The sequence below is a fragment of the Strigops habroptila genome, chromosome W, assembly GCF_004027225.2.
Source record: "Strigops habroptila isolate Jane chromosome W, bStrHab1.2.pri, whole genome shotgun sequence".
In the NCBI taxonomy this organism is placed as follows: Eukaryota; Metazoa; Chordata; class Aves; order Psittaciformes; family Psittacidae; genus Strigops; species Strigops habroptila.
The window spans coordinates 19,178,859-19,194,168 of record NC_044301.2 but is presented as its reverse complement, the minus strand read 5'-3'; the positions used below and the strand labels follow the sequence as shown (position 1 = coordinate 19,194,168).

The 15,310-nt window shown below is 42.8% G+C and overlaps 1 protein-coding gene across 2 annotated transcripts in view; it reads right to left on the bottom strand.

Annotated features, from left to right (window-relative positions):
- The window catches only part of LOC115619077 (zinc finger protein 423-like), a 310,682-nt gene extending 295,684 nt beyond the window's left edge, over positions 1-14,998 (bottom strand). For both annotated transcript variants that reach the window (XM_030511106.1, XM_030511107.1), the window contains exon 1: positions 14,891-14,998. In XM_030511106.1, coding sequence (XP_030366966.1) covers positions 14,891-14,930 — 40 coding nt within the window. In that variant the 5' untranslated portion in view covers positions 14,931-14,998. The remainder of the gene's footprint in view (positions 1-14,890) is intronic.
- Positions 14,999-15,310: the final 312 nt, after the last annotated feature.

Below are 15,310 nucleotides of genomic sequence, written 5' to 3'. Positions count from 1 at the left end.
ACCTGTCTTGTTCAACATCTTTGTAGGTGACATGGACAGTGGGATTAATGCACTCTCAGCAAGTTTTCTGACGACAACAAGCTGTGGGGTTCAGTTGATACACTGGAGGGAAGGGATGCCATCCAGAGGGACCTTGACATGCTTGAGAGGTTGGCCAATGCCAACCTCATGAAGATCAACAATGCAAAGTGCAAGGTCCTACACCTGGGTCAGGGCAATCCCAGGCACAGCTACAGATTGGGCAGAGAAGAGATTCACTGCAGCCCTGCAAAGAAGGATTTAGGGGTGTTGGTTGATTAGAAACTGAACATGAGCCAGCTTCACTTTGCACTCACAGCCCAGAAAGCCAACCATATACTGGGCTGCATCAAAAGAAGCATGACCAGCAGGTCAAAGGAGGTGATCCTGCCCCTCTACTCTGCTCTCGTGAGACCTCACTTGGAGTACTGTGTGCAGTTCTGGTGTCCTCAACATAAGAAGGACATGGAGCTGTTGGAGCAAGTCCAGAGGAGGGCCATGAGGATGATAACGGGGCTGGAGCATCTCCTATATGAAAACAGGCTGAGAAAGTTGGGCTGTTCAGCCTGAAGCTGTGTGGAGACCTCAGAGCAGCCTTCCATTATCTGAAGGGGGCCTACAAGGATGCTGGAGAGGGCCTCTTCACTACGGATTGTAGCGATAGGACAAGGGGTAACAGGTTCAAACTTAAACAGGGGAAGTTTAGGTTAGATATAAGGAAGTTCTTTACTGTGAGGGTGGTGAGGCACTGGAATGGGTTGCCCAAGGAAGTTGTGAATGCTCCATCCCTGGCAGTGTTCAAGGCCAGGTTGGACGGAGTCTTAGGTGACATGGTTTAGTGCGTGTTGTCCCTGCCCATGGCAGGGGGGTTGGAACTAGATGATCTTAAGGTCCTTTCCAACCCTAACTATTCTATGATTCTATGATTCTCAAGGTAGGACTCAAACACAAGTCAAAAATGGCATGCTGAATAGATCTACCTTTAGGCATGCGCTTAACTGTAAGTATATGAATAATCCCAAAGGTTTCAGTTTTGGGGATTTTAATAGTTGTATGGTTTTCATAACTACAGTGAAAACACTTTCCAATAAACTGCCAGTGTGACTCCCTGTTGTACTATACCACTTTTACTGGAACATATTTGGTATTTCTCAAGAGGTTCAGATAATGAAGAATCCTCCAAATTTTCTATTAGCCCAAACTTAGGAATTCTGCATCTGGGAGTTAACATCAGAACAGACAATATATGTTAGGTACTGTTAAAGAGACACACAATACTTATAAAATTTAAAGCTTTTTTTAATTATTATTTTAAAGTAAGGTTGTTCAAGAGCCCAGACTGCAGCCCATCCAATGCTACTACACAAGCTATTTAAAGATGTCTTTTACTCCTTTGAGACATTTCTTTATATTTTCACACCACAGTGTTTTCCCCAAATCTGAACAAGATTAATAACTAGAAAAGCACACAAGGAAACATTCCCCCCCCCATTTTATTCTTTGATGTGCTATTGGTTTAACACTGAATCACAAGCTTCTACTAAAAACAAAAAAAAAAAAAAAAAAAAAAACAAACCACCACAAAACAAAAAAAAAAAAAACAAACACACACCCCCCACATCGGTAGTTAACACTTACAAGGATTATTTTATTTTTTTTTTTTAAGAGCAAGGAAAGGTACAATGTTGTGGTTGCTTCAGGGGGTTTATTTGTTGTTTTATTTTCTTCTTGGCAAACAGCCACTTCTTTTACTTCCTATGACTAAAAATAAGCAGATGGTGGAGAAGAGATAGTCCTTCCCAGCAGGGAAAGCCATCGAAATTTGCCACACCAGAAATAATCTAAATAAAAGTGCAAACAAGCACAAACCACTGCCACAACACTAAAGGCCAGGCCAGCCACCAGCTGGGAGGGCCCAAGGACACCAGGTGCTCTTGGCAGCAGAGCCAGCCTATGCATAAGGTTACAGGGTACAGCAGTACTTAAGTCAACCATAGTCAAACTTCACCCATAAGAAAAAAGCCTGTATACAGTAGCAAAAAGAGCTGGGATTTACCATCATCTCTGCTGTCATCCAAGCATGGGAGACAGACCAGCACCTGCCAAAGGATCAGGTGGTGTTTAAGTGCCAGGGTTAGCAGGAGCACCTGCTTGGTGACACATACCCCATGGTGATACAGCCTACGGTGCAAGCTAGAAGCAGAATATGTACCTCAAGAAAAAGGGAGATTTGTTATTTTAATTTCTTAGTAGCACTATTCCCACCAAGTTAGAGAAGAAAATTGTTCTCCCAGCAATGCTGCCTCATACAAGGCTGCTGCCAGCAACTTCTACCAGCACAGGAGCAGTGAAAGATGATGGCCAAACTCTGATTCTCTGGGTGCTTTTCCTCTTCCTGCAACATGAACCAATGAACTCTCTCTGCTTTGCATTGCTTTTGAAGCATGGCTGCTGGCTCGGCTGGGATCCCCATCCAGAGAGGGATGAGGAGTAGCACCCAGCACCACAGCAGGACACCACGGAACTCCCTGCAGATCACACCTCCACTGGAACACCTGATTCTCACAAGAACATGAGAGCACACCAACCAGTTGTGCAACTTGAGTCTATTCTTCATCACTTTTAGTGAACTTCTTCAGGCTGTACTTGGGTGGTTCTGCATCCTTCACTCCACAACAGATTCAAGGATTTGCTTCAATATGACAGTCATTTCTCTACCTGGCGAGGGCAGCAATAACAGCAGCGGCTGCTCTCCTGAGCAGAGGGGCACTGGGAACAGCCAGTTTCCCTTATAGTCCCACAGTTGGGCTAGTTTTCCTTCAACCCACCATCATCTGTCCATAGAGTAAAAATCAAAGTTCTTGATTTCTACCTCAAGATAAGCTTCCATTATGTGGTTTGAGGTTTGCTAGGAGACAAGCTATATTTGTCAGCTGGGATACCTGCTGTCCCCTGTGCTCAGAACAAATACACACAGTGGAAGACACCTTAGGACATGTGGCCAGACAAGTCATTATTCTCAAAAATAAAATCTGTAGAACCAATACTGCATTTTTTTTAAAAGGTTAATTTAAAGGGAGGTTTTCCAACTGCACTCTGAATGACTGCACAAACAATTTTGCTTCCTTTTTCCTCAACACTGCTGGACAGAAAGCTTCCAGCAGCCCCTGCTCTGGAGGCAGCCAGGACCTCCCAAGCCTCTGGAGACAACAGTTTCTTTACCTGCCTTTTTGTTTGCTCAGGTTTTGCACTGCATTGGCTTTGCTCATGCCAATCAGACGGCAGCAGGTTTTAAGCCACTGGTCCAATGTCTTCAGCTGTGCCACTGACAGCTACAATACATAGAACATTTCTTGGATGGCCATGCATGGGGATACAAAAACCTCATTTACAACTTGGCATCTCAAGGAGAACAGGGTGGCTCGACAGCAGGTGACAAATTAAAAGCTCATTTTTCTATGCATTTTCTTTGGAGACACATTTTGAATACAGACCCACTGGCAAGGAAGAAAAATCATAGCTGAGATGGCTCTTTATGAAAATATGCATTTGGTCTTTGGGAAAATTCCTGGTGCGTGTCAGAGCATCCAGCAAACCCCGCTCATGGGAGATCTGCCTGCACACCACAAGCAGCCCCCCACCACTGAAGTGGCATCTTTCTGCCAGAGGAGGTTTGTCCCCCTCATGTCTCTGGAGCAGCAGCTCCCACTGCAGCCAGGGACACCCAGCTGTGCAGCCTGGCAGCTCTGCGGGCAGGGCTCTGCACGCAGGGCCAGGCAGCTCCTGCCTGCAGCTTCCCACTCTGCAGCATCCCTTGGTGTGCTGGAAGCCAGTTACACCACAGCTCTGCCAAGTATTTCCCAGGGGTGGCTTTGGGTTTATGGGGTTTTCTGGTTTTTTGTTTTTTTGGTTTTTTTCCTCCAGACCCTCACCTTTAAGTTCAGATTCATTACTGAATTTACTTATATTGAGAAGAATAAAAACAGAAGCTCTCTGTTGAGTGTTTATCTAGGACCAAAAATAGTAATCAAAATAAACCAAATGGGAGCTTTAAAACAAATCTCACCTGTCTGTTATCAAGCAGTAAAGAAATTAGGAAAGAAAACATCCTTGAAATGAAGGAATCAAATCAGCAGACTCATACATGATCATTAGGCGAGACTCAATACAAAATCTGAAGGCAAACACTCACTTTCATTTTAAAATGGCTAATAATATATTGTACCATACTCCTAGAGGATGCTCAGAATCAAAGTACTACTTTATCTTTAAAAAAAATTATCTCAAGCTAACAACTCTCTTACCCAGAGTTGCCTACTACATTCCCTACAAGGTATCACTGTCAGAAAAACATCATTTACACCATACAAATCTAGCATAAACATAAATAAGGTGCAATTCACACACAGCCTTCCTTCTCTAGTTCTCCATCCCAGTATTTTTAATACTCTGCCATGTCCCACATGCCCTCTGGGGGAACAGTCTGGTCAGTAAAAGCAAAGAAATTATGAAGGGCAGGGCATGCCATTTTCCTAGAAATAAAGGAGGCCACAAGCAAATTACCTGACTGAAATGCACCCACAGAATTCAGGAATAAATAATACAGAAGCTTGGCATTACTATATAATCCAATCTATCTTTACTCATGTGAGTAATCTAATGAAGCAAGAGGCATTTGAGTAAGAGCTTGAATAAGTGAATTAAAGCAAAGCTGCATTTACCCATCAAGCAAAACAGCCAGAAGGCTGCTGCTTTTTTCAGAACAGGATGCAGGCTTGTGCATCAGAAAAGCTTCCTTGCATTTTGCAACCATGTTAGTTGGTCTAACAAAAGATACTACCTGTCCTGCTAGACCTTCCTCTTTCATGTATACGTGAACTCACATCATATATGATATGTATTTGCACACATTCACATAAGAAGTGTTGAAAGCCTGCTTTTGCCAGTTACCACCCTGACCTCCTCATCCCTCCAAAACCCTGATCAATTAGGAGCCCTCACAGGCCAAGTTCAGATGCTGCCATGATCAGAAAATAGTGGAAACTTCCAGAATCAATGACTACAATCACAATTGTCCTCAAATTTCACTATATTGAACAGAAAAAACTATAAACCACAACAAATAAACTCCTCCAGACAGGAAAGCACTGTCACTGTTGTCAAACACTGGAACGGGCTGCCCAGGGAAGTTGTTGAGTCATCATCCCTGGAGGTATTTAAAACACGTGTAGATGTGGCACTTAGGGACATAGCTTAGTGGTGGACTTGGCAGTGTTAGGTTAATGGTTGGACTAGATGATCTTAAATGTCTTTTCCAGCCTAAACGATTCTATGATTCTGTAAGAGCAGAAAGGCTACCTTGTTTAGGTGTTTTACATTTCTAGTGTGTTCTTTTCTGCTTAATCATACCCTTTTCCATGGAGTTGCTTTTCAGATCTGCTCCGTCTCTCAGTCTTAAACTAAAAGTTAAAAATAACATAGATGCAGCTCCAGGTAAGTAAACCTCTGTATCAAAACTTTGCATCTAATCATCATGCACTCTCCATACTCAAATGCCAGCAACAGACTTCCTAGTTTTCCTATTTTATTTCCATCTTTCTGTTTAGCATTTCTGCTTCTCCAAGTATTAAGTTCATCCTTCTACCATGTGTTTTCTCTACTTTCTTTTAGTTTTCTAATTTTGGGGACAGGAGATTGAAAGGATGCAGAATCACAGTCAATTTTGCTCACATGAATCTGTGCCTGCTTAAGTTAACAGATGTTAAACACAATCCAGGCCTCTTGGGTTTCCTGCAGTGCCATCAGGGAACTCCCAAAGCACCACTGCATCCTCTGCACTTTGAACCTTCCCAGTGCTCTTCCTAGAAATTCCCCCAGCAGCAATCTCACAGAGCCAGCAGAAGATACCCTCTGCAGCTTTGGATGCCAAGTGACTATTTCCATCAAATCTCTTTGCTTCTCTTGTTCTTTCAATTGCAATGCAAGAAATGAGAATAAAGCCCCATCACCACTAAAGTCAGTAAAAAGCACTACCACTAAAACAAAACATAGATTTCACCCCATAAGCCTAGGGCTACTCACAGTTCTCTAACATCAACAGGAATCTCAATTAACACCATTAGTTCTCCAGCAGATTCAGGGAGCCTGAACTTACACCACTGGCTTACACTTAAACACCCAATCCAAGTCAAATTAGTACCAAGAGATAAAAATTGCACCCACCCCAGAAACCACAAAAGCAAGTCCTAAATGCTCACGCAGGAAAAGACTTCATCTCTACAATACTCCTTTCAAAGAGCAAGGCAAACCTGTCTCTATCAACATTATCTTCATCACCACTCAACCCACCACCATATGAAGCCAGTTCCAGCAATCATCACCTGGTAGAAGCTCGGCTAACCTGCCTCAATAGTAACCCAGAAAAACCTCTTCTCAGCCAGGTGAGGACCATCAAAAAATGAGCAGAGCTGCTAATTTAAGTACCAGTCCTGTTTGTTAGCCTCACTCCTATCTCTAAAGTGTTGGTAGGTAAATGCTACCTAAGCTCAGTAACAGCTTTTGCAAGTCTGATCAATTGAATGGTTAAACTTGTACAGTCAGCAGACAACTAAGGGAGGCATACATTTTAATGGTAGATGTGGAAAGAAAGGGATTTTTATTAGCCTTGGGACTGGAGAGGGTAAAAATAGTGGTTAAGGATTTTCCCAGGATATGCATATTGACTTGTCTTTTTGCCCTCTGTGTAATTTTTATTTATTTTTTTTTTTAACATTTGGAAAGCAGAATTAGGCCCCATCTGACCAAATCTCCAGAGCCTAGCAGGAGCCAACAGAGACTAGAGCACAGCAACCTGTTAACTCTTGTACTTTCACTCATAACAGGATTTCACTAGTGAGCAATGTGTTCTCTGTAGCGCTATCAGAGGCCTAAACAAACCGTTTCTCTATAAGCAGGGACCTTTCCCTGTGCTTCGCTTTAAAACCCAAACGCATTGTTTACTTTCTCTAATACAAACTGGAAATAACTTATGTGTAAAGAAACTCTGTTATGCTTCTGAAGCAGCCTTCATTATCAGTCCCAGACTCAAGGAGAACACAACTATGGGTGATGCTACACAGAGAGCCAAGATCAACCCCACTAGAAATTGCCCAGGAGAACGTGCAGGTAGGTTGGGTTTAAATGAGACCATGACTGAGATTATTTCACCCCCAGCATACTCAAGTGAGCCCTTCAGGTCTCCTGAGTGGCCTTTATCCAGCAAAGGAAACACTCCTCTGCCACAAAGGCTGCCTTACATTTGTACTTGCCACTCTTGTGGTAGCAATAAGTCCTTTACTGTTCATTCAGCTCTTGAAAATCCTGTAAAGTATTCACCATTCACCTGTCACACTGCACAAACTGAGCCTTTCAAAATTAAAATCTAAAAGTAAACGTGTTAGTCAACGGCTCTGCTGCTGCAACAAGCCTGGCTGACACAGGCGCGAGCCTTCAGGCAGGTAATTCACTTCAACACAAGGCTGGCGAACAACAGTATGTTTTATTTAATTAGGATGAACAGAAGAGAGAAACCTCACAGCAGGGTGGGTAATGACATTTCAAAAATAATTCATGCCTGGGTAACAAAAGGGCAAATTTCAGTTACATAAAAAGCTAAAAAGTTTACTTAATGCATCCAAGGGGGAAAAGAAAAAAAATTAATAATTGTACTGCATATGATTAACAAGTGGCATTTACAAGCTCTGCAAATTGGTCCTTCTGTTGCCTAATCTGTGGCTAGAAAGGAAAATATTTTCTTTCTAAGCAAATGCAAACAATATAATGAAGCTACTTATCGCTAGATTCGGATGGGTATTGCAGTGCTATCTGAAATAAGTCATAGGGTGGAAAGTTAATGCCATACGCCAATTGTCTGTACCACAGTGAGATTCATGAGCCTGTTACAAACAGCATCGCCCAGTTTCCAACCCCATCGGGTCCTTTTGTTTGCATTTTAGAAAACAAACCATTGCAAGAGGTCAAATCTCAAGCCTTCTGTAGCTGGAAATGTCACAAGAGACCATTTAGTCTCTGCACATCCTTCTACTCCCTAGAATAAAGCAACTCCGATAAACCACCATAATTCACTGCTGCACGTACATATACATCTAGGTGTTGTCAAGAAGATGTAGTACTTAAAACTCACATCACCTTATTTGTCTAAGAGAACAAGGAACCAGCTTCTCTGCATTTACTAATGGACATCAGAAAAGAAAATGCACAAGAATCTACTTCTGGGCTCTAAAAGTACATTGAATGCACATGCTACTGAGAGCTAAGAGCTGGTCCTCACTTGGCTCCAGCTCCAACCCACACCCTCTGAGCCCATATCCACCAACACACACACCAGAACCAGACCCTCCCCTCCACCACCATTTGTCAGTCAAGATTTAGCAGAAGTCTGTAATAGGTTTTATATTATTAGTATTTCATTACTCCAATGCATTTACTAGGATACAAGGGAACATAATAGCCATCCTTTTGCAGAGGCATTTACAGAGAATACTGATGGAGTGATGAGGGGTCGATGTAGGCATTTTTCTAAGACAGTTCAATTATTGTGGGTAATTAATAATCTTTTGTTTAAGAGAATATTACAATACATGAAGAAATTTATTATCTTTTAGAGATTGCAGACTAATGCATGAGACCAAGAGATTGCTTCTTTTTTAAAGAAACAAACGTGATTTGCATTTTTCAAATGTTGTAATGAACTAAAACTGATTTCACAAATTGCAATTGGGAGTGAAGATATAAATTAACTAGTTCAGTAAAAATAACCAAGTAAACAATTCAGAGTGCATTTATCAAAATAGAAGTAAATGTTAATTCTACAGTAGGAGAAAGTATCATCACTCACAGAGCCAGCAGGTGAGGAAGGTTTATTAAAACATTTCCTATAATAACTGATCATTGGGTGCCACCCCAAGTACTTGGCTTAGTTTATTTAACCAGGCTGAAACCATTTACCCAGATTTAACCTAAAAGTTAATTTGGCACCAAACAGTAGATAAAACCAAGCCAAAGCCCCATCTATGATAAGACCATTTGTATTTAAACAAGCTTAATGCATCTACAAAACATCATTCAGAGCAGCCCTGCAGAAAAGGACTTGGGGGTGTTGGTTGACGAGAAGCTTAACATGAGCCGGCAGTGTGCGCTTGCAGCCCAGAAAGCCAACCGCATCCTGGGCTGCATCAAAAGAAGCGTGACCAGCAGGTCGAAGGAGGTGATCCTGCCCCTCTACTCTGCTCTTGTGAGACCCCACTTGGAGTACTGCGTACAGTTCTGGTGTCCTCAACATAAAAAGGACATGGAGCTGTTGGAGTGAGTCCAGAGGAGGGCCACGAGGATGATAAGAGGGCTGGAGCACCTCCCATATGAAGACAGGCTGAGAGAGTTGGGGCTGCTCAGCCTGGAGAAGAGAAGGCTGCGTGGTGACCTCATAGCAGCCTTCCAGTATCTGAAGGGGGCCTATAAAGATGCTGGGGAGGGACTCTTCCTTAGGGACTGTAGTGGTAGGACAAGGGGTAATGGGTTCAAACTTAAACAGGGGAAGTTTAGATTAGATATAAGGAAGAAGTTCTTTACAGTGAGGGTGGTGAAGCACTGGAATGGGTTGCCCAGGGAGGTTGTGGATGCTCCATCCCTGGCGGTGTTCAAGGCCAGGTTGGACAGAGCCTTGAGCCACGTGGTTTAGGGCAAGGTGTCCCTGCCCATGGCAGGGGGGTTGGAACTAGATGATCTTAAGGTCCTTTCCAACCCTTACGATTCTATGATTCTATGATTTTTATATCAAATTCAGAGGATGGTATGAACATCTGCTTTCACTTCAAGACATTAATTTTCAATTATTGAAGAAAACCAAAATAAATCCTGACAAATTACTGGTAACTGCAGAATCTTTTGTTACTCTATTAGTTTATAATAGTAATTTAGAAATCCTACAATTAACGTCCTAACAAGAGCTTTCTGATTATTTTTTGCACATGTCATCTGAAGCAATTTAGCAGTGAATGATGGGCTTTAACTTGCACTGATTGCACACAAATATTTTTGATGAATAAAAATAGGCGGCGTTCTCAGAGAGCCACTACTGTTACATGGCAGTTGTTTTTCATTGATGGCTTTAGGCATAGCATTGCTAAAAACATGAGATTTCTATTTTCTCCCTGTTCATATTTAAGCCTTTTGTGTTACCTTTCCCACTCTTTTCAATTTTGGGCCACATTTATTCGTTATATTTGCTGAGACCAATGGGAACAGGCCACAATTAAAAGGTGTTTGCACACAGGCAGGAGTTTCAATCAGTAAAACCATTTAAATACCACCCAGATCCCATCCAGGAAGGCATATCGGAGGGAGGGAAAGGCAGGAAAATGGGACTTGTGGAGTTCAGGGGAGAACGCCACTAGGCTTGTAGCAAAATACACAGGCAAAAATTAAACACTGCAGGCTAATCCCTGAAGGCAGCACTCGGAATACTGCACGGATTCAAACACTCTCAGGGCACCAGCCTCACAATGAAACACCAACATCTCCAATTATTCCTAATCCCCCAAAACCTACACTTGATAAAGAACAATCAAGAGCGTAATCTTATTTGATATGAGTTTTATAAATTTTAGTTGCTGCTTTCACTGTATCAATAAGATTCCACTGAAACTTGAATGAACTGTAAAATTAATGGATAATACAAGTCTCTTGTATTTGGCAATTATGATTATACTTGTCAAAATTTAATTTGTAGAATGTACTGTTCCAGTACCTGCAGGTTCTTCTCTATCAACTGGGAAAAAAGGAAAATTATATCTTTAAGACAAGTATGAAAGACATTATTACTTCCACAGTCAACTCTGTAACTGAGCTCTGACATTGTATAATTGACTTTGCAAGCAGAACAACAGCAATATAAAAAAGAAAATGTCGGTGTTTTCACAGCACTAATCTATAGCACTAGGAGAGCCTCCTGCTGTCAGCCAGAGCTGACAATACAATAGCCTTCAAAGGGATATTACCATCACGCTTTTATTCTTGACATCAATCAAGACAAAGAGAATGCTTTTCACAAGACATTCGAAATCAAACTTTTGTATTAGCAGATAGGTAAAACAGCATTCCTTTAAAGAAAATAATTCATAGCAATCAACTAATTGGAACTCAGCAAATGGTTGAAATATTTTTATTTACTTTGCAGATAACAAAGTAGCAACCAACCCTCCTTTTCTCTTCTTGACTAACACAAATGAGGCAGGTAAGGTGTGAATCAAAAGTTTCTATCAGCATTTTTTGCCAACTGACAGCGATTCTGCAACTTCAAGTAGGATAACAAATCTAGGATTAATTAGTGCATTCTTTTGCAAAACAGTTTGATTACCAACTAGCACATTTATGCACAAAATACCCTTGCAAGCTGACAGCAATTTGCAGAACTGTCAAATTCAGCAACCAAAGTGCATCTGATGCTTAAAACCTTGTGACAACACCAGCCCAGTCCCCACAAAGTGCAGTGGAGTAATTCCTCAATTGCAATTACATGGAGCTGGAAACCTATGAGTTACAGTTACCAGCATCTCAGCACTTCACTTTCCAGAACAGCTTCCAAAGGCCCCAAGTTGTAGCATGAGAAGCTCCAGTTTAATCAACAGGAATGATGAACGCCCACCTTCCCCAGCCCCCACGGCTGGCTGGGTGCTCCCCGGAGCTGGCAGCACACAGCAAACTTTTAAGGACTTTGGTATTGACATCACTTCCCATCACTTGTAATGGGGGACAGACAGCATGTTTTGATGTCCACAACTATGTTATGGTTCTGGGGTTCGGGACCACGTGGTTTTAATGCACAGAGTAAGGTACAACTCTTCCTTACAGGCAACTGGAAAAGCCCTCTGCAGATGAGGTTACTGGCAGCAGGGCAAAAGCAGGGTCTATGCTGAGGAAAATTACTTTCACAGGCTTTGTCTGTGATGTGGAGTAAAGCTTCAGAACAGGCCAGCATTTTACTCCATCACTGCTACCACCACACTGTCACTGAAGTGTGTATTTTGTAAGCCAACAAAGACTCAACCCCTCCTACTTTCACTCCATCCTCATCAATCTGAAACAACCTTCCTCTAAGCCAAGTAGAAATTTGTCCCCAACCACCAGCTACGAGGTTAATATCTTCAAGTGTGCACAAACTAATGGTCAAAACAAATCAACATATTGTATTGCAAATCATAAATCCAACATCAGGGGAAAGTCCACAGCTACTGCTGGAGTTACAGCTGCAGGAATTACTGCAAGTTTCTGCCAGGCTGAACCTGAGACCTGATAATACAGCACAGGGGCCACATGCCCTGCAGCCTTGCTGGCATCCAGTTCTAGTTCATTTTAAGTAACAGTATCTAAGAGTTGTCAACATCTGGTACTTCTGCCAAAGTCGGTCACTTCTTTAAAGTCAGCATTGCTCCCAGTTAATGCAGGCAACTTGCCTTTTGCATGCAGAATAACCCCTTTCATCACAGGCACACACTGATTCTATGAATGAAAAAGGATGCTCAAATCTCAGTAGTGGTTAATAAATAGCAAAGCTGCTATGCAAAGTGAAATAAATACATGGAAAAGAGAATAATAGTAAATTATTTTAAGTCCTAAATGCTACACATATATCCACATAATTTATGCTTGTTTTCTTCTCAGTTGAATTGGGAAATCTGTGACCTCAGAGTGCCTTTATTTATTACATCTCAATTATTTCCATGGAAACGTGTACTGTGGCAATCTACTGGGTTGCCAGCACAAAATGTATATGACGGACTTTCTAAAAGCAGGCAATATGGATGAATATAAAAAAAGGCAGAAATTATTTATCCTGCATACAGAGATGACTTGCCTCCTATTATCCAAAATTTCACCCAGATTCAGCTCATTCCTTAGACTCCCTGTTTGGTCAGCTCGTGCTAAGACCTGTAATTTACAGACAGTTTATGCTGAAGCTGAAAATGCATTTTTTTGTGCCTAGAGACTAGCAGAAATATTTAGAATCTTTAACAACTGGGCTTCCCCCAGCTCACTGTTGCAAAGACCTTCTAGATATTTCTACATTACAGGGATAATGTTTCTTAGCTATGACTTGCCAGTAAGTTACCTGCTTTGATTCTTAAAAATGTTCCTGTAAATAGTGATCAGTTCTGTATTAGAATTAGGATTAAAATTTCATTATAAAGTATCAACCACTTGCAAGAGATATTGCTGCCTGAAAAGGTAGAAAACAACTGACTCATAAACAGTAAATATTTAATGTTATTATGGCAGGAGATGTCAATGTTTACTAACTGGGTTTCTAGAGCAAACACAGTTTTCACTGGCATAGAACTATTTCCTGAATGTTAAATGTGACACTTTAGCACAGAAAAATATTTTAAACTCCAGAGGCCTGGCCACTAAACATGATCCCCTCACTCAAGGGAAGTCATGACTCGAGGCCTGCACTGCTGTTCTCAAACTGTGATCCTTTTTGTTTCAAACAATGTATTTCAGAGCATCCCCTAGAAATAGCTCCAGCTCTGCCCTTTCTTCTGCCCACAGACTGTAACATTCATCTACCAATTACTGAAGTAGCTCCTTTAGCAGAGATTGCCCGGGATTGCGGAGGGTCACACCGCCACGCTGCAAACCTGCCCCACAGCACAATGCTGAACCATACCGTTAGTCTGGGGGAAAAATGTTGAAGGGTTTGGTATGAAAGACTGACTTTACAAAAACTTCATAAACATTTGAAGCACATACAACTTACATCACAATCATCTGCTAAACAGCAGATATTCCACAAATAATCTAAAATGGCCCTGGATGAGGTTTCAATTTGTGCTTTATCTGGTCCGTTAACTGCCCACTAATTTCGCCCACCCCCAAGTTATTTAATTATGAACACTTTTTGTTTCATCTTTTGGCCATCTGAAGTTATGATCCTTTTGTGCTTCTACAACAAAGCCCCCGGACCACTGAGTTTGTGACTTCTGCTTTGTGCAAAGGACAATAAAATCTTACCCTACACCAGCTAACCTCCTCGTGGCTGGGAGCGAAAGGCTTCCGAAATCACGCCTTCCCTCTCGCATCCAGTCACTTAAAAGTCAAAAAGCTGGCAAGGCGTGTGGTACGGCACGGGGCTGGTCCCAGCCCTCCCTTTACGTTTGTTTCACCAGCAGCTGTTTTCTTATGGAGGTAAGCAGGTTTTAAACATTCCTTAGCTGTGGATGGTGAAGAATATGTGAAGTTTCATGTTCAACCTTTAGTCATGCAGCTCTTCCTAAATTTGGCTATTGTTTCTTCAAGCCCAAGCAAGTTTTCAAACCCGATTTATCAAATCGGTTTTAATTCTCCCCTTCTTTCACCACCCTTACACACATTGGACAGCAGGAGGAAACAGACGGCGCTCTTATTCCCAATCATAAAGAAACATTAATTCCGAGCTAACCAGCTAAAACACGAGTGGGCTCCATTCCCCCCTTCCCCAGCCCACTGATGCGCCGCCGCCCCCGAGCATCACCGCCAAACTTTCCTCCCTCCCCGCCTCAAAGATGCTACCGGCTTCTTTCAGCAATTATCGCGACACGTGTCGCCAGCGAGTATCGGCCGGCGCCGCGGTACTCACACTCGTACCCCCCCCCCGGACCGGGCGGCGGGAGCGCTTCCCACACGGGACATCCACCCGTTCCAAGGGACTCCGCCACCACCAGCCCGTATGGGGGGGGGGAATTTGCAATCCCCGCCAAGCCGGGACCCGGCCCTGATTGGCCGCGTCGAGGCAGCGGATGCGGCGGCGGATGCCCGGGGCTGGCGGAAGATGCCTTACCTTTCACCGAGCGGGGCTTGGCTTGCTTCCTCCTGGACATGTCCGGGCGCCGGGGCTCGTCCTCCTCCTCTTCGTCTTCCTCCCGTCCCTGCCTTCCCTTCCTCTCTCTGCCTTCTCTCTCTTCCCCTCTTCCCCCCCCCCCTCCAAACTTTGCGAGGCGAAGCAGCAGCAGCGGGATCGATTATTTGATTTTTTTTTTTTCTCTCACTTCTTTTGCCTGTTGCAATGCGGCAAGTTCAACTCCTCTTTCCACCCCCTCGGGCACCTTCCCCCCGGGGAAAAAAAAGAAAAAGAAAAAAAAAATCACAGTTGCAATTTTTTTTTTTCCCTTTGTTGCTTTGGGGTTTTTCCCTTCCTTCTCCCTCCTCAGATGTGCAAACTCTACCAACGCAAAGCGAACCCGGCCCGCGCCCCCACCCG